Source organism: Sapajus apella, unplaced genomic scaffold (assembly GCF_009761245.1).
Source record: "Sapajus apella isolate SASKATOON/1434 unplaced genomic scaffold, GSC_monkey_1.0 scaffold136, whole genome shotgun sequence".
Lineage (NCBI taxonomy): Eukaryota > Metazoa > Chordata > Mammalia > Primates > Cebidae > Sapajus > Sapajus apella.
The window spans coordinates 2657413-2676483 of NW_022437076.1; the positions used below are offsets into that span (position 1 = coordinate 2657413).

Below are 19071 nucleotides of genomic sequence, written 5' to 3' on the forward strand. Positions count from 1 at the left end.
TATGTTTGGGCCTGGACTGGATCCATTTTTCCCCATGGGCTGTAACAAAGGTTTCATTTGAAATCCTGACACTGTGCAGTACTCTTTCTGGTCAGAGGTGGGGAGGGGGGCTAGCACTTCTCATTACGAGAACAGCAGCGTTCACTCTGCTTGAAAAGCAGCCACGCTGGGCGAGTTTCAGAGCCATGTGTCTCCGTGTTGAAAGGCAGTGGAGAGCCAGCACAGAACGACAGGACAGCAGTATCACGTGGGACGGTTTTGTTTCGAAGCTGTGTCTGAGGAAGCCTCTTCCCTGGGGTAGGAACTGAAACAGACCCATTAACACTCTCTGGGTCAGACTGAAGTCTTGAATGAGCACCAGGTCAAATGTCCACATTTTCTTTCTCTAAAAAGTTTTTTTTTTTTTTTTTTTTTTTAAATTATCCCTTTACTTTTCAACTAGTTCAACATGATTAAAACAAAAGAAAAAACTGAATTCAGAGGATATGTTAGAGTAACTTCAAATGTGAGATGTGAGGGAAGGTGGATCTATTCATGCAAACCCAGCCTTCTTCAGCAGCAACCATGGGAGGTGTAGATAGAGGAGTGCTCCTCAGGGCTCAGTAGGTTTCGGGTTCCCAGTTTTGTAACCAAAATGCTGTCTAAATCTGGCCTCAAACTACCTGTAAGTAGTTTTATGTATTTCTCTTTGAGAAATAATCTTTGCTTCATCCCGCATTACAAACAGAAAATTTTACTTCGTGATGGTCACATCATATGTAAGTAAGTAGGCAGATGCAGTGAAAAGGTCTAGAAGAATACACACCCTGATGTCTAGTACTATCTCTTTGGAGGGCACAGGGGTTGGGGAGAGTTAAAAAAAAAATTTTAGTCTTAGTTTTAACGTTATACTTTTATGAGGATTTCTGGATAATACTTATGTAATAATTATAAAATTTCAGCCAAGAAGAAACAGCAGTCGCAGCAGCAATAAAGTAGGAAGAGAAGCAACAGAGAAAACTTACAAAAAGTAGTCATTTATAATCACCAAAAACTGGAAGCAACCTAAAATGCCCAATAATAGATGATTAAGATGGAGCATGCATACAATTGAATACTACTTTTTAAAGTTGTATTACATTTTTTAATCACGTGAGAGAAACTTCAAAATATATTAAATGAAAATAGTTTTCAAGCAATTTTTAAAAGTGTATGTGATATGTAGAAAAAATTGGAAAATATACTAAATTTTAACGGTGGAGTTATCTCTAGGTAGTAGGAATATGGGTAATTTTTTATTTGTTCTTCTTTGCTGAGTTTTCTAAATATTTTACAAAGAGCACTGTGAAGTAAAAAAAAAGACTGCTTCCATAATGAATACATCTTACTTTTGTATTTAAGAACATTGGTTAATTTAAAAAATGAATCAGACACAAACATTATATTTTTTAAAATTCAAACTACAAAATAAATATATCAGTCTTTGAATTCCAAGAACTTTGAAGCTATGTAAATAGCGTGACTAAGCAAGCAGGTAAAAACTAAAGTGGTAACTGTGATCAAGGCAATAATACGAAGCAAAAGCATTCTACTTGTCCCAAGTTCAGAGCCTACAGGCTGCCAGCTTCCTAACCTCCCTCAGCGGAGTCTGAGTGCAGGTCTGATCTGCCTCTCACTAGGAAAGGATCTGTCAGGAGCCATACGGCACCCAACTGATTCCTTTCCCTGAGTCTGAGATGACTCTGTCCCTATCCTTCAAAACCTCAGAAGATATCATCGTTTTCAGGATATGTGTTTCACTGACTAAAGTGGCCGCCTTGGGAAGTGAAGAGACACCTTGTCTCATTTGAATGGCAGTTTCAAGAAACTAATCTTTCAGACAACACCAGGACCCAAATCCGGGACTGACTCAGACAGTGACTAACCGACCAGGACTCAACCCTTCAAATGCTGAGGGGCACAGCCGGGCTAGACAACCTTCTCTGCAGAAAAGAATCCAGGTTGATTTTTCCCAACCTCTTAATTCTTAAAAACCGAGCAAGATAGGGACAACCCAGAAGCAAATGAACAAAATCAAAGAACGAAGCCATGTGACAGGGTGGAATTGAGAAAAAGAAACAAATCATAGTGCTACAGAACGTAAGGACTGGAATGGACCTTGGAGATCATCTCTGTTAACCACTGATAAGGTTAGTTGAAGCCCACAGCAGCTCTGACTTGTTTACTCTCGAGATCTTGTAACTAGTAAGTGGCAAAAAACTCTTTCTGGCAGTGAAGATTTCCTCTAAAGCTCTGAGCCTCTTGCCAGCTAGTGCTGGGAGTGAAGACTGATCCTGCACATAGTAGGCATTCGAGTCTCTGCTGATGCAAGGTGGAGCACCAGGCACAGAGCAGACCGTGCCTGGAAGCAGCAGAGGGGCTTTTCTGAAAGGCAGGTGGGAGAGTGATGTGCCTTTAGCTGCTCCCCATTACAATCTCCTCACTCTTAATTCGTTTTCAACACCGCCCACATTTCACATCTTCTTGGTCATTAGGCAACAGTCCACAATGTTGTGTGTGGCTTGGGCTCATTGCTTTCCTAGTCTTACAGACTTCTATACTTTTTTCCCCCACAATAGAAATGTTATTTCTCTTTCTGCCTTCCAGAATAAATACCGGGCTCAATTTTCTTTTACCTTCAGGACAGATTAAGAGGAATGAAGCGCCTAGAACTGACATACATTTTCCTTAACCCTGAGTCATTTTTTATGAAGGTGAAATTGGGCTGGCTTTACCTTTTTGACAAGAGTATGTTATGTGCAGGAATAAAAGAGGTCCTGAAAAATAACCTGGAAAGCAGTAAACCACCTCAGACAAGTGACATACATAATCTATTCATTTTTAAAGGCCTCCAAAAGAAAATTCTCAAACATCTTCCCTTCTGTGAAATTTTCTTACACCTAACCCAGATCTCTCCAGCTACAACATAAGTCTATTTTCTCTTACTGTCATCCCATAAAAGTCAAGAACTATCCTGTTAGGACTCTTTCTATTTCAATATGTTAGGCACCCTACAGCTGTCTGGAAAGAAATATTTTTTACCTTAATGTTTCTTAAAATTAATTTTTCCTTTCAGATCTTATTTTCTGGCTTTTAAATAATTTCTCTATTATATCCATAAAAAAATCAAAATGGGGTCTTCTTCCTATGTTGCCCAGGCTGGTCTTGAACTCCTGGGCTCAAGCAATTCTCCCACCATGGCCTCCCAAAATGCTAGGATTATAGATGTGAGCCACTGCATCCGGTCGTTATCTGGCTTTTTAATCATTACTGTGGTTCTTTCCCAAACTTATTCCAAAACATGTGTTGAAATATAAGAATTTTAGAGGTGGAGGGGAAATCAGGGTATAACCACTGCTTAACCTGATTAAAAACAAAACAAAACAAACAAACAAACAAACCCCTGATATCCTAAATGTTCCTACATTCTGCACCAAGATTTACAACTGTTCTAGTCCCAAAAGTCTCTAACAGAGCAAGAAACATCTTGAGTAGTAGCTCTCAATAAGGGGCGTTTTGTCTCCCAGGGAACACGTAGCAATGTGTGGAGACGTTTCTAATCATCGAATTTGGTGGGGCGGTGACGGGGGCGGGGGGGGGGGCTACCAGTGCACAGTTGAAAGCAACCAGGATGCTCCTAAGTATCCTACAAGGCACAGCACAGCCCCTCACAACACAGTCATCCAGTTCAAAATGTCAACAGCACCAAGAGTTGAGAAATCCTGACTTAGGGCACCACGGTACAGGAAAATTTAAAGAACAAACATAGGCAAAGGGAAAGGGGAGAGAAAACGCTGAGCGAAGAATAGTAAAGGAGAGAAAGATTAAAAAGTAAGAACTAAAAAAGATAAACAAGCCAGGTGTGGTGGTGTGAGCATGTAGTCCCAGTGACATGGGAGGCTGAGCCAGGGGTTCAAGGCTACAGTGTGGTATAATCATGCCTGTGAACAGCCACTGCACTACAGCCTGGGTCACACAGATAGGCTCCATCCCTTTAAAAAAAAAAAAAAAAGAAGAAGAAGAAGAAGAAGAAATAAGAAGCAGGAGTACCATCGACTGTTACTTTAAGTGTAACACAATGGTATTTCCTACTCTGAGGTGTTATTTGTAAGATGATATTAATGTCATCTTATCCACCTTCAACCTTGTAACTACACTCTTTTATTATTCACTAGTGATTGTCTTGGGTCTATGGTAATCTACCAGAATACTAGATCTTTCTCTGTAGTGCTTCACAATCCATCTGTTTTTAATAATTCATTCATTTACATAACAAATACTAACTAAGCACCTATTATATGCCAGGCTCTAACAATAACAGTGTTAGGCAAAAGCAGCCAGAGTGGAAATTATACTGGTGACAGGGGCAGGATGGGGGAGGTGGGAGGCAGGAGATGGACCTTGTGATGCATCTAGTTTACTTTGCCTATGTGAATGTCTCCACAAGTATTTCTACAGATAGAGATTAATCTACTAGCACCTTCTCCAATTTTCCCAAGTCATTCTGAAATCCAAACTATGCTTACATTGACCATCATTGTCATTCGTGCCCAGGTGGATACCAAGTGAATATGTAATAAGCACATTTTCTAGCCCACTGCCCATAGGCCAAGTTTTTTTAAGCGGAACCAAGACTTTCAGCTTCTCAAAAAAGTACAATAGTATGTGGAAACTGACATAGCCCCTACCGCCACTAAGAGAGCCTTCTAGGCCAGACGTCGTAGCTCACACCTGTAATCCCAGCAATTTGGGAGGCCGAGGTGGGTAGATCACATGAGGTCAGCAGTTCAAGACCAGCCTGGCCAATATGGTGAAACCCCATCTCTACTAAAAATGCTAAACTTAGCCAGGTGTCGTGGCACATGCCTGTAATCCCAGCTAGTTGGGAGGCTAAGGCAGGAGATTCACTTGAACCCAGGGGGTAGAAGTTGCAGTGAGCCAAGATCATGCCACTACACTCCAGCCTGGGCAACAGAGCGAGACTGTCTGAAAAAAAAAAAAAAAAAAAAAGAAGAAAGAAAGAAAAGAAAAGAAAAGAAAGAAAGAAAACCTTCTAGAGAATTACAGATAAACTTATGAGGTTATGAGGGAAACATTGACATTAACTGGGGTATTTATAATTCAAAACAAATCACCCCAAAGGGTAGCTCACAATAAACTTCCAACTCAGAAAATATTAAGACCCAGTAGAAGACTGGTCTGGGATCACTGCCACCTACTCCTCTCTTCACTCTCCTATACTCAGGGAGGTCCTGCTCTAAAGAGGCACCAGGCCTCCAACTGCTCTGGCGTGCAGGCGTTGCGCTGGGCTTGGGATCACTAATTTTATGCAGTGAGGAGGAACTCTGATCCACCCAGAGAATACTCAAAACTCAATCTCCTTCCAGGAATTTAAGCATTGAAGTGTTAGTTTTGCACACACTACCTTCCCTGAGATGTATATATAGTGGATGACGAAACCATAGAGTCTTGGTCTTTAATGAGATCAGCAATAAGGCACAGGAAACTGAGTACAGAAGGAAAGGGTATGGGTCAGAAGGACACAGAAAGAAAATGGTACTCTTCCTTTTGATGGAAAATTAGTGAATAGAGTTATTCCCAAGGAGGACCCCTGACAGTTGTACCCAGGGATTTAGCATGACTGCCTTGAGGCGTTCACTAGGGACTGAGCAGGAAGGCAGAGGAAAGAGAAATCCAGAGGGACTGGGGTGGGGGCTGGGACAAGAATGTATTTAAAGGGGGGTTTTAGGAAAGGTATAGAAAGAAGAGGCAAGGGAGAGAGTAATATTTCCCAAATTTCATGAGCACAGTAGGAAAGAAGATGAAGGGAAAAGAAGAGAAGGTGGAGGCCTCTAAGAATTCACACCCTGTGCCCTCAGTTACAAACACAGTCTAGTTGCTAACAATATGAAATTCCAAAATGACTTGTAATGTAGGAAAATAAAATAAACATCCTGCACACTTACCCAATCCGGGTAAACAGCTTCCCATGGGCATGGAGAAAACTGAGGATGAACCTTTTGTTCAGCTGCATGGGAAAAAGGGAGAGGAGAAAACAATTAAACTTTCCCCAGTTTCCTGTTACTGAACAGAGTCCCCAGTGACACAATAACCTGGCCAGGGTCTAAGGGGTGGGCACTAGGGATGGGAACCAAATGGACATGCCCAAACTCTCACAGATCCAGGGCACATGCCCAACAGCTGCCGCTGAGCTGAGCCAAGATGACAGCAGGCTCAGTGAGCAGACAGCACCCTCTGCCGGCAGTGGCACCTGTGTGCAGGTGATGAGGCAGAGAATCTGAACAAGCAGGATGTTAAGAAAGATGCCCACGGCTCTCCGAGGATGCAGGAGCCACTCTGGCCCCATAAAGATGGAAATGAAACTCTTAAAGGAACGAGGATAATAGTGAAGTCCTTGGTTTGATTTATTTTTCTACCTACCTAGCTAGGAAAGTAGGAGTCTTCTTTCATAACCAGCTTTAAACACTGGAATTCATGTCCTAGGTCTGCAGCTGAAAACTCAAGTGTCTACAAGGGCTGGGCATGAAGTATGCTGACTGAGACAGTAGTAACCTATGACTATTCCACTCCAGTTTTAGCCAAATACTCTATGTGGGCCCAAGCTGGAAACTGCAATGTGTTTTGGTTTTTTGTGTATTTGAGACAGAATCTCACTGTCGCCCAGGCCCTGTGAGTGCAGGGCCACGATTTCAGCTCACTACAACCTCCACCTCCAAGTTCAAGCAATTCTCATGCCTCAGCCATCCAAGTAGCTGGGATTACACGGATGCGCCCCCACAACCCTAATTTTTGTATTTTTAGAAGAGATGGGGTTTTGCCATGTTGGCCAGGCTGGTCTCCAACTCCTGGCCCTCAAGTGATCTGCCTGCTTGGCCTCCCAAAGTGCTGGGATCACAGTTGTGAGCCACTGCACCTGGCCAGTTTTGTCTTTTTGAGACAAGGTCTCACTCTGTCACCCAGGCTGGAGTACAGTGGTGTGATCACAGCTCACTGCAACCTTGACCTCCTGGGCTCAAGCAATCCCCCTGCCTCAGCCTCCTGAGTAGCTGGGACTACAGGTATGTGTCACCACACCCAGATAACTATTAACTTTTTGTAGAGTTCTCACTATGTTGCCCAGACTGGTCTCAAAATCCTGGGTTCAAGCAATCCTCCCGCCTCAGCCTCCCAAAGTGCTGGGATCACATGTGTGAGTCATCGCACTTGGCCAAATCTGGGTTTTTATGTGAAATCCTCTGGTTTTTACATGTTGGCTACTAATGAAAATGATTTAAGCATTAAAGAAGCCAAAACACACATTTGCCAGCCACATCTGGCTTATGAGCCACCAATTTACAATCGTGGTTCAAGGTTCTAGAAAATCTACTTCCATCAAAACCAAAAGATTTCTCAGCAAAACAAGGGAGGGAAAAAATTTTCAAATCAAACCCAAAGAAAGCAGAGACAATCTAAAAAATATACCTCCTTGTCATCTTCCCTGATCTCTTAGAAGCAATATATTCAGGGCTCTGTAGCCAGCCAGGAAGAGAAGTCAAGAATCCTGACCCCAGGATGCCAGTGGTTTGGGCAAGGTACAGTCCAGCATCCCTGGGCAGTCTGGCCCAAAAGGACAAATTCCCTGTTTAATCTCCTTGAAAAAAAGAACAACAATCAAACTATGGCAGTGCCATCAATTTCATATGGAAGCCAGGTGTGGGAAAATGGGTACATTCTCACTTTACCAACGATCAACATCAAACTCCACATAGAATGTTCATTCTGTTTTTGCTTTAAATGAGTTGCACTCAATCGGTAATACTAGATTAACACTAATTTATAGATAAAAAGCTCAGAATATTTCATTGAAGATAACCTGTCTATACAGCAAGGTGAGTCAGGGCCAGGGACACTGGGTTTCATCAAAAGAATGGAAGACGCTGAGTGCAGTGGTTCATGCCTGTAATCCCAGCGCTTTGGGAGGCTGAGGCAGGTGGATCACTTGAGGTCAGGAGTTCTCGACCAGCCTGACCAACATGGTGAAACCCCGTCTCTACTAAAAATACCCAAAAATTAGCTGGGCGTGGTGCTGGTCACCTGTAATCCCAGCTTCTCGGGAGGTTGAGGCTGGAGAATTGCTCGAACCCAGCAGAGGTTGCAGCGAGCCAAGATCGACCATTGCACTCCAGCCTGGGCAACAAAGAGTGAAACTCTGTCTCAAAAACAAAACGAAACAAAACAAAAGCCCAGAATGGAAGAGTGAGGAACAGCTGCAAAATAAATTGCCACTAGCTATACCAATGTTAGTGGCAAAACCTGGCTAGAGTGCAGATCTCTAGATCTACTGGTAGAGGAAGATAGTGAGAAGCAGGAACCTTCCCACGAAAGACCTGTGTTTCACTTCCATCTCTGCCATTTACCTGTGGTGGGATCTTAGGCAATGGATCTAAATGCCTGACCTGCAAACACTGGATTGTTAACACTGTCTACTAATGAATGATGAAACAAGTGAAATGGTAACAACTGGAGAATTTGGGAGAAGAATACGTGGGAGTTTTTTGTTATTATTCTTGTAACTTTTCTACAGAAAGAATGTTATATCAAATAAAATGTTAGGAATATACATCCTCTCTCTATTTCTATTTTAACTCGGTTATCCCTCTTCCTATAGTTGTCAATCATAAACTGGTTAACTCATTCACAATTACAAGGAATCCTTTATTAAACTGGTTATATTTAAAGGGTACTTGTACGGCCAGGTACAGTGGCTCACGCCTGTGAGGTGGGTGGATCACCTGCAGTCAGGAGTTTGAGACCAGCCTGGCCAACATGGTGAAACCCCATCTCTACTAAAAATACAAAAATTAGCCAGACATGGTGGTGGGCACCTGTAATTCCAGCTACTAGGGAGGCTGAGGCAGGAAAATTTCTTGAACCTGGGAGGCAGAGGTTGCAGTGAGCCACAATCACTCCACTGCACTCCAGCCTGGGCAACGGAGTGAAACTCTGTCTCTCAAAAAAAAAAAAAGATATTAACCCACTTCATTAGAGCCTAAATACCACCCCCCAAGCCAACTCAGAAATTTAAGCCACTTTACACTAGTAAATGACAAGAGTTAGAACCTGAACCCAGGTCTTCAGATTCCACAGTGTTCTTGCTCTTATCCTATACCTGTCTCAGAAAAAGAATTGGTGAGCTGATTCAATGAAGGGCTAATGAGGGAACTGAAGAGCAACTAAAAACCCATTCAAGTTTTCCTTCCTGATTAGGAAGCTCACACTGTTTGAACCACAATGCCTCCTGGACAAAATGAGACCCCCAAGAGATCTGGAACATCTATGCTTCTACCTATACTTCACAAAGATACTTCCTTAGGGTAGGAGATGAAGCCCACCGAATTACCTGAATCCATACTTGCCACTACCATATTTTAACTGCAAAAAGCAGATTTCAATGCATTACTTTTCAACTAGTGGAAGTGAAGAAAATCTTAGATAACTTTTTCAAACTATACACACACGCTTCCTAACCTTAGTTAATGAGAACCACTGCTTTATTTTTAGCCTGAACGTCACTGCTAAACATACTCTCTCTTTGTTGTCATCAATTAACACTTCAATTAGGAAAGGAGCTAAAAACGCAGATACATCAGAAGATATGCAACATGAGGGAGATTTGTTGCATATTGATCAAATCGGACCTAGACAACATTTACGAGACAAAATATGAAGTCAATTAGCACTAAGGCAGAACCTCTGGAGAACTCTTAACTGACACCAAATCCACAGTCAGAAAAGCCTCAGTCTGAGCTTCCTTACTCCTTTCTCTCTAACACATCACCATGGACTGGCTTCCATTTCTACAACTTTTAAATTTTTATTATTTATTTATTTTAGAGACAGTGTCTCGCTCTGTCACCCAGCCTGGAATGCAGTGGCAACATGACAGCTCACTGCAGCCTCTTGACTCCTGGGCTCAAGCAATCCTCTTGCATTAGCCTCCCCAAAGATCTAGGATTACAGCCGCATGCCAATGCTCAGGGTTAATTTATTATTTTTTGTAGAGATGGGCTTCTCACTTTGTTGCCCAGGCTGGTCTCAAACTCCTGGCTTCAAGCAACCCTCCAGCTCTGGCCTCCCCAAGTGCTCAGATTACAGGTGTTAGCCACCTTGCTTGGCAGATTTTTATTTTTAATAATACACCTAGATGGTTCTTGCTCAGGTGGAAAATAAATGTTACTTCTCTAATTGTGAGGCTACCTGCATCTAGGTCTTCCTTACATATGTAGCTACTGCTCACTGAAACAAAAATGCTTCTTGGGTGTATCCCTGAGAGGCAGTGCTGGAATTATTAAAGGTCTTCTGGCTCCTTACTTCAAGTCCAAAACCAGTTCACTGAGGGCTCCTGAGCTTAACCCTGAGACACTAATGGTAGGAGATGGATGGGTAGGTCTCTGGACACAATAAAGTCTGTCCTGTCATTAACTGTGGGATTATAGGTAAAATGTTTTAGATTATTCCTGGACTGTAAAATGGAATTTCTGCCACTGACGTTACCTAACTCCGAACTAAAAGGATGAAATGAAATAATACAAATTAGTTTGAGGACAGGATGTTTTATACAAGCCTTGAAAATTATCACTCACAATTGTGTCTAAGGGCTTGGTGACGGTGGAGCAAGGAAGGAGAGAAAAGCTGCTCAGAGGCATCAACACAACACAAGAGGAGGGGATTCTGAAACAGGCCCAATTTCAGTTCCGAAAGAGTGGCTCCTGCTTTTAAAGAGTCGTGTGAAAAACTGAATTTCTGAAAAATCAATCATTTTAAGGATAGTAAGAGTAGTCAGTATTAAAGGAATTCCAAAGGGCATTTTTAAAGTGATTTTGAGGAGCATAAATTATCATTCTCTTATCTGTATGGAACGTCTCTATTTTTATATACACATTTTCCTTTTGAGACAGGGTCTTGCTCTGTCACCCAGACTGGAATAGAGTGACACGATCAAGGCTCACTGTAGTCCAGATGTCCTGCACTCAAGCAATCCTCCCATATCAGCCTTCTGAGTAGCTGGGACCACAGGCACACACAACCATACCTAGATAGTGTTTTTATCTTTTGTACAGACAAGGTCTCACTATATTGCCCAGGTGGTTCTCAAACTCCTGGGCTCAAGTGATCCCCTGCCTCAGTCTCCTAAAGTGGTGGGATTACAGACATGAGCTACTGCTCTTGGCCCCATAAATTTTTTAAAAAGCAAAACTTTGTTGCATTTTTAAAAAGGGATCTATCCTCTTAGATATGAGACAACATAGGTGGGGACCAAATTTCATGAGTGCCTGTTAGTAAAACGGCCAGGACTTTCACAGCATTCAATGGAAGCCGACTTATTGGTCTCCCTCAAGCACTGAGATCACAAGGCAGGGGAGGATGTGGGCCCACTGGTAATGCTGTTCATACATCATCCTCATCCCTGCATTCCTATGCTAGACACAAGAGCAAACCGTGAAGACAGAGTCTCTAATGCCAAGGAGCTTACAGTCCAAGAACAAAGATAGATAACGTACTAATTTGCCAATTTCCCATTTATGCTCCCATACCTAAGCACGGCCTATGAAGGTGCCAGGAGGCACTGTTTCCCTTACTGCCATTTTCCCTGTCACAGAGACAGGAAAAGTCTCTGGGGAAGTGGGGACCTAAGGAAATGAGAATTAAAAAAAAAAAAAAAAAACTGAGGGGGACCTGGTACACAAAATGTGGAAACTTATCAGTAATGCAATAATCATTCAGTAGAGACAGAAGTAAGAAGAAGTAAGAAGAAGAAGGAATAAGGAAGAAGGAAGAAAGAAGAAGAAGAAGGAAAAGGAGGAGGAGGAGAAGGAGAAGGAAGAAATAGTAGAAGCAGAAGTAGACGTAGTAGTAGTAGAAGTAGTAGTAGTAGTAATAGTAGTAGTAGCAATAGTAGTAATAATAGTAGCAGTAGCAGTAGCAGTAGCAGTAGCAGTAGCAGTAGTAGTGGTGGTGGTGGTAGTAGCAGCAGCAGCAGCAGCAGCAGCAGCAGCAGCAACAGCAGCAGTAGTAGAAGTAGTATGGGCAAACCTAATAGCATGACTCAAATGCCTTGCAGGAAGATAGAGCAAATCAAAATCATTCCTTAAATCCCTTACTTGGACCAAAGAGCCACACAGAGGCTGCGGAAGAACCGGGATGGCAGCCGCTCTTCACCCTTGACTTCCTCCACTCCACAACTGTTTAGGGGTGGATGAAAGCTCAGTTAGCTACAATTAAACACACGTTACTGTAGAGATGTCCCACTGAAGACAGCTAGGTCTGAGACATGTGAATTTAAGTGTAAAATGTGCCTTTTAAAATGACCTCTTCCAATCAATGCACCCCTTGCAACGATGGCTCTCAACTTTGCACTGCAGTTTAGTGCTGCCGCCTATATTAAAGCAATTCGCTACTTCATTCTCTCTCCCAGTGAAAGCCAGCAGACTGAGGGAAACTGGGCGAAATCAGCAGTCAGCTCCAGAAAACACAGCCAGCCAGCAGAGGGACAACTGAGCTCAGAGTACCTGGCTGGCTCTCAGAAAGGAAACTAGTACCAGGTATAAAGGAAAGAAGGAGCCAAGAATATGTGAATATTTTGTATTTACTGGGGGCAAGGAATATGACAGAATGGTAAGAACAAAGACCACTATCTTAAGAGTTGAAGACCTAGGTTCAAATTTTGGTTATGCCATTTATTTGCTGCTAATTATCAGCAAGTCACGTAAACTTTCTAGGGCTGTTTCTTCAACAATTAAATGTGAGATCAGTACTGGTAATTTCATAACCGTTGAGTATGTATATATCACCTGACCAGCTTTTGTAAAAAATACAGATTCCCCATTCCTACAGAATCAACATTTTTAAATTGGAGGACTTTGAATCAACATTTTTAAAGGTCTCCAGGTCATTGTGAAAAATAGCCAGATTTGAGAACCACTAGGCTATATCAGACGCTGGCAAATTATGGCCATGGGTCAAATGTAGCCTGCCACCTGTTTCTGTACAGCCCATGAGCTAAGAATGTTTTTTACATTTTTGTAGTGGCTGAAAAAAATCAAAGAATATTTCATGACATGAAAATTATATGAAACATAAATTTCAGTTTCCATAAATAAAGTTCTGTTGAAACACAGTCACAATCATTTATGTGCTGTCAATGGCTGCTTTCCCCTACAAAGGCAGAGCTGAGTAGCCGCAGCAGAAGGCACATGTTCCACAAAGCCTAAAATATTTACTATCTGAATCATTACAGAAAAAAAAATGTCTGCTGATCCCTGGGTTAATCTACAACACTGGTGTCTCAAAAGATGCTTCTCCATGCACAGCACTTAAGAGCTACCATACACATGTATTGGAAAGTTATGATTCTCATGGGCTAAGAGGTGAAGATGGGTAGTGATGAAGAGTATAGTTTAAAAGAACCCCTATGCCCCACAGAATATTCCGATATCCACCCATCTTTCACCATCACAGGAGAAGCACCAATTTTCAGTATTTCTTCCAATGCTAAGAGCCCACAAATGCATGATTCTAAGTAAATACAACTTTTCTTGCCAGCTGTGTAAGCACCATCCCATTCTATCACAGCACAAGTGACAACAAATGCCAAAGACTGCTGCTCTTGCAGCTGCTGAACTCACACACTCCAAAGGCTACAGAGAAATATAACTGGGGCTCTCCAGGTTTCCACCTTAGAAGCCACGATGGGGCTAAGTGACAGGGTAGAAACAGAATACACCCAAGCCCAATAGGGACTTCACTTAGACCAGAGAGCTCCTGGACATTTCCCAAAACAACGCTATCAAAGGAAAGTGCCAGATTAAGATTTATGAGTCCCGATGCTGTGGTGTGACAATCTGTAACAACCAACTCAAACTTGCTGCCAGCTTAGTATCTCAGGTACACAGAAAAAGAGACAGAAAGTTCAGCCAAAGGGCAACACTGTTGCTCTGACTGGGTTAGTTTCTGAATGACTCTCCTTTCTGACTCATCTCTCTCATACCTGGGAACTCTCAGGCCCATCCACCCAAATAGTAGGGGAGCTAGGACACGCTGTGTCTGCACTCCACAAGTGAGAGAGAAGAGGAAATGGCTGAAGCTCCCACTATGTCATCAGGTGGACGACCGGATAACAATTTTCCAAGGGCACATACACAAGCTCAAGCCTGTCTTTTGTTGTTGCTGAGACAGAGTCTTGCTTTGTGGTCCAGGCTGGAGTGCACTGGCGCAATCCAACCTCCACCTCCTGGGTTTAAGCAAGTCTTGTGCCTCAGCCTCCCAAGTAGCTGGGACTACAGGCCCATGCCACCACACCCGGCTAATTTTTGTATATTTAGTAGAGATGGGATTTTGCCATGTTGGCCAGTTTGGTCTTGAACTTCTGGCCTCAAGAGATCCACCCACCTCCGGCTCCCAAAGTGCTGGGATTACAGATGTGACTCACCGCACCCAGCTGTCAAACCCATCTTATAAATGAACAGGTTGACAAAGCGTAAGAGGGATGGTGACGACTTTCTCACACATGGACCCACACATTTACTCATTCAATAAAAACCTACTGGGCAAGTTTTATGTACAAAGCACAGTGCACAAGCTGTGAGCAAGGCAGAGATAATCCTCGCTCTGTGAGAACACAGACAATTATGAAGTGCCACGACTGGCAAAGGCGAGGATGCTGTGGAAATACACAGAAGCAGCATCCGAGCCATCTTCTCAGAGGAAAAGACCTTTGAGTTGAAAAGTGAGGGCTGGCCGGGCGCGGTGGCTCAAGCCTGTAATCCCAGCACTTTGGGAGGCCGAGGCGGGTGGATCACGAGGTCAAGAGATCGAGACCATCCTGGTCAACATGGTGAAACCCCGTCTCTACTAAAAATACAAAAAATTAGCTGGGCATGGTGGTGCGTGCCTGTAATCCCAGCTACTCAGGAGGCTGAGGCAGGAGAATTGCCTGAACCCAGGTGGCGGAGGTTGCGGTGAGCCGAGATCGCGCCATTGCACTCCAGCCTGGGTAACATGAGTGAAACTCCGTCTCAAAAAAACAAACAAAAAAAAAAGTGAGGGCTGAGGAAACATAGGGAGTCATGTCCTGACGTGTCTTAAGCAAAGGGAACAACATGTATGATATTCTCAAAAGTGGTATATTGTAGACTGGCATGGTTAGATGATTGATTCCATAGGAGAAAGGCTGAAGAAGTAGGCAGGGCATGTTGGACAAGTCCTTGTTAAAGAATGTGATCTTCGGGACGGGTACAGTGGCTCACGCTTGTAATCCCAGCACTTTGGGAGGCTGAAGCGGGTGGATCACGAGATCAAGAGATGACACCATCCTGGCCAACATGGTGAAACCCTGTCTCTACTAAAAATACAAAAATTAGCTGGGCGTGCTGGCAGGTGCCTGTAGTCCCAGCTACTCGGAAGGCTGAGGCAAGAGAATCGTTTGAACCCGGGAGGCGGAGGCTGTAGAGAGCAGAGAAAGCACCACTGCACTCCAGCCTAGGCGATTCGGTCTCAAAAAAAAAAATGTGATCTTCATTAAAGGTATTGAAGGGTTTTAAGTAGGGAAGTGACATGAGCAAACCTGTATTTTTAAAGGTTGTTCTGTCCGTTTAGAAAACTTATGGTCGAGGGGTGAGGGACTGGGTGGAGTCAAGTGTGTGGAGGTGAGGAGACCAGGTAAAAGGCTGTTGTTGCAATCATCCCATAGCAATGGAAACAAAGAGCGGGAAGACCTGAAGGAGACTGTCATTTCACACTTGGACAAGTCTCAGTGGTTCTGGTTCCAAGTAACTTATAGACTAGCAGCGGTGCAGAACCAAGCATGAGTATTTTAAAAAGACTAAATGCCAAACACGCTGGCTCACATGTATAGTAATCCCAGCACTTTGGGAGGCCCAGGTGGGTGGATTGCTTGCGCTCATGAGTTTGAGGCCAGCCTGGGCCAACATGGTGAAATCTCGTCTCTACAAAAAAAAAAAAAAAATTAGCCAGGCATGGTGGCGTACACCTGTAGTTCTAGCTACTCGGGATGCTTAGTGGGAGCCCAGGAAGCAGAGGTTGCAGTGAGCTGTGATCATGCTACTGCACTACAGCCTGGGAAACAGAGTGAGACTTAATTTGAAAAAATAATAGATAGGGCCAGCACTCTGAGGGGCCGAGGCAGGTGGATCACAAGATCAGGAGTCCAAGACCAGCCTGGCCAACGTGGTGAAACCCTCACCTCTATCAAAAATACAAAAATTAGCTGGGCGTGGTGGCATGTGCCTGTAATTCCAGCTATTCAGGAGGCTGAGGCAGGAGAATCGCTTGAACCTGGGAGGCGGAGGTTGCAGTGAGCCGAGATTGTGCCACTGCACTCCAGTCTGGGACAGAGCGACACTCTGTCTCAAAAAAAAAGACAGATAGATAGATAGATAGATAGACAGATAGATAGATAGATTTCATAGTGATTAAACAGGTTATCCAGATAATATACACCAAAAAAACTCATAAGAAAAACAGATTAATGTTGTAGGGACACAGCATACACATCACTATCTGTGAGAATTTAAATCCATTTCTTTTTGGAGAGTCACGTGACAAAATCCAAAGATATGTATGTATGTATGTATACATGTATGTATGTATTTATTTAGAGATGAAGTCTCCCTCTGTCGCCCAGGCTGGAGTGCAGTCATGCGATCTCGGTTCACTGCAACCTCTACCTTCTGGGTTCAAGGGATTCCTGTGCCTCAGCCTCCCGAGTAGCTGGAATTATGTGCTAGCACGCCCAGCCAATTTCTGTTTCTTTTTTTAATAGAGACAGGGTTTCGCCATTTTGGCTAGGCTGCTTTCAAACTCCTTACCTCAGGTGATTCCCCCTGCCTCAGCCTTCCAAAGTGTTGGGATCACATGGGTGAGACACTGCACCCAGCCCCCGAACAAAGGTGTTTAAAGGAAAAGAGATTTCTGTCAGGATTTAAGGTTCTGATCCTGAGTAGAAGCAATTCTATTTGCTACACTGCAGCCCAAGTGAGTGGGCAAAAAGAGACCACACTTAATATCCAAATGAAAGCCAAAAAGTCCTTACGATGACCTACAAAAGTCCTACATAATCTTACTCCACTACCTCTTCCTGTTCCTTGAATGTGATGAGCATGCTCCCAAACTGGGCCTTTGTATGATTTCTTTTCTAGGCCAGTGGTTCCCAAACTTTACAGTACATTGAAATTTCCTGGCCGGGCACAGTGGTTCATGCCTATAATCCCAGCACTTTGGGAGGCTGAGGTGGGTGGATCATGAGGTCAAGAGATTGAGACCAGCCTGACCAACATGGCAAAACCCCATCTCTACTAAAAATACAAAAATTAGCTGGGCATGGTGGCGCACCCTTGTAGTCAGCTACTCAGGAGGCTGAGGCTGGAGAATTGCTTGAACCCAGGACATGCGGTGCAGTTAGCCGAGATGGCACCACTGTACTCCAGCCTGGCGACAGAGAGAGACTCCGTCTCAAAGAGAAAAAAATAAATTTCCTAGAAATCTTTAAAAAACACTGATGCCTAGCTTTCATATCAAAACATTATTTAATTGGATTAGGGGTGAGTCTGAGCATCACAAATTTTTTAAACTCCCCAAGTGGCTATACTATGCAGTAAAGTATGAGAGCTACTGCTTTGGTTTACCCCGCTTTCACAGACAGCACTTATCACCACTTATCCCCAAATTATATACACACACCTGGTCATCCCTTGGTATTTATGAGAGATTAGGTGTAGCAACCCACAGATACCAAAATCCACAGATGCTCAAGTCCCTTACATAAAGAGTTTGCATACAACATACACACATCCTCCTGTATACTTTGTCATGACTAGATTGCTTACAATACCTAATGCAACGTAAATGCCATCTATGTAGGTGTCATGCTGTGTTTTTCTATTGTCATATTGTTATTTTTTACTGTTTTTTCCTTAGTCCATGGTTGGTTGACACCAGACGCAAAACCTATGAACAGGAGGGGCTGAGTGTTCATCAGAACAAGGACTTTGTATACCTTGTTCACCACAGTATATCCACAGTGGGTCAAGCAGGTGACTGATACATTCCTAGTGAGTAAATAACTTTTCCGGTCTGATCTCTGGAGGCTCCTCCTTCTGCCTTCACCCTAGCTGATCAATCTACACTTCAGTAACGAAGACTTACTCGTGGCGCCCTAAATTCCCCATGTTCTTTACATTGCTGTGCTCTCTCCCTGCCTAGAATCCCTTCTTATGCACTCCTTTCTTTATCTAATAAAGTCCCCTTTTCCTCACTTAAACCTCCCCATCCAACCCTCGACCTCCAGGCTGAGCCTGACACCTTACCCTTCACGCTCAGAGAATATTTCATATACCGCTGTTATACTGGGTATCACAGTACATCTTCATTATACACACCCATGCCTGTCTTTAGATTATTCTGTTCAACAGAACTTTCCAAGATGATGGAAATGTTCCTTGTTGGCAGTGACCATAACAGCAGCCACTAGCTTCATATAACTAACAAGCACCTGATGGAAGGCTAGAGTGCCTAAGGAGCTTAATTTTTATTTTATTTCATTTCCATTAATTTAACTAGCCACATATAGTTAGTGGCCACCATACTGGTCAGCACAGCTCTAAACTGTGATCTTTTTTAGTGAATAATTCATTTTTACATCCCAGGACACAGGAGTGGCCCATAGGTGATAAATGAGAGGATGGAGAGATGAACAAAGATCAGAAGATTAGAACACACATGCAATTTCTGGCTTGCCACAGGTCAGGAGCAAAAGAGACACACTGAAGCTCAGACAGGGATCAGACAATGGCAGCAAAGAACTGAAAGAACCCAGCACTGTATCATTCGGCCCAGCTATATACCCCACACAGAACCCAGTACTTTACCATCCTGCCTAGATATATACCCCACACAGAACCCAGTACTATACCATCCTGCCTAGATATATAACCCACACAGAACCCAGTACTGTACCATCCTGCCTAGATATACAAC

The 19071-nt window shown here is 43.3% G+C and overlaps 1 protein-coding gene across 4 annotated transcripts in view; it reads right to left on the reverse strand.

Annotated features, from left to right (window-relative positions):
- Window positions 1-19071, reverse strand: part of SMG6 (SMG6 nonsense mediated mRNA decay factor) — a 240643-nt gene that overhangs the window by 167122 nt on the left and 54450 nt on the right. For all 4 annotated transcript variants that reach the window (XM_032263411.1, XM_032263413.1, XM_032263414.1 and 1 more), the window contains exon 9: window positions 5985-6046. In XM_032263411.1, the coding sequence (XP_032119302.1) occupies window positions 5985-6046 (62 nt within the window). The remainder of the gene's footprint in view (window positions 1-5984; window positions 6047-19071) is intronic.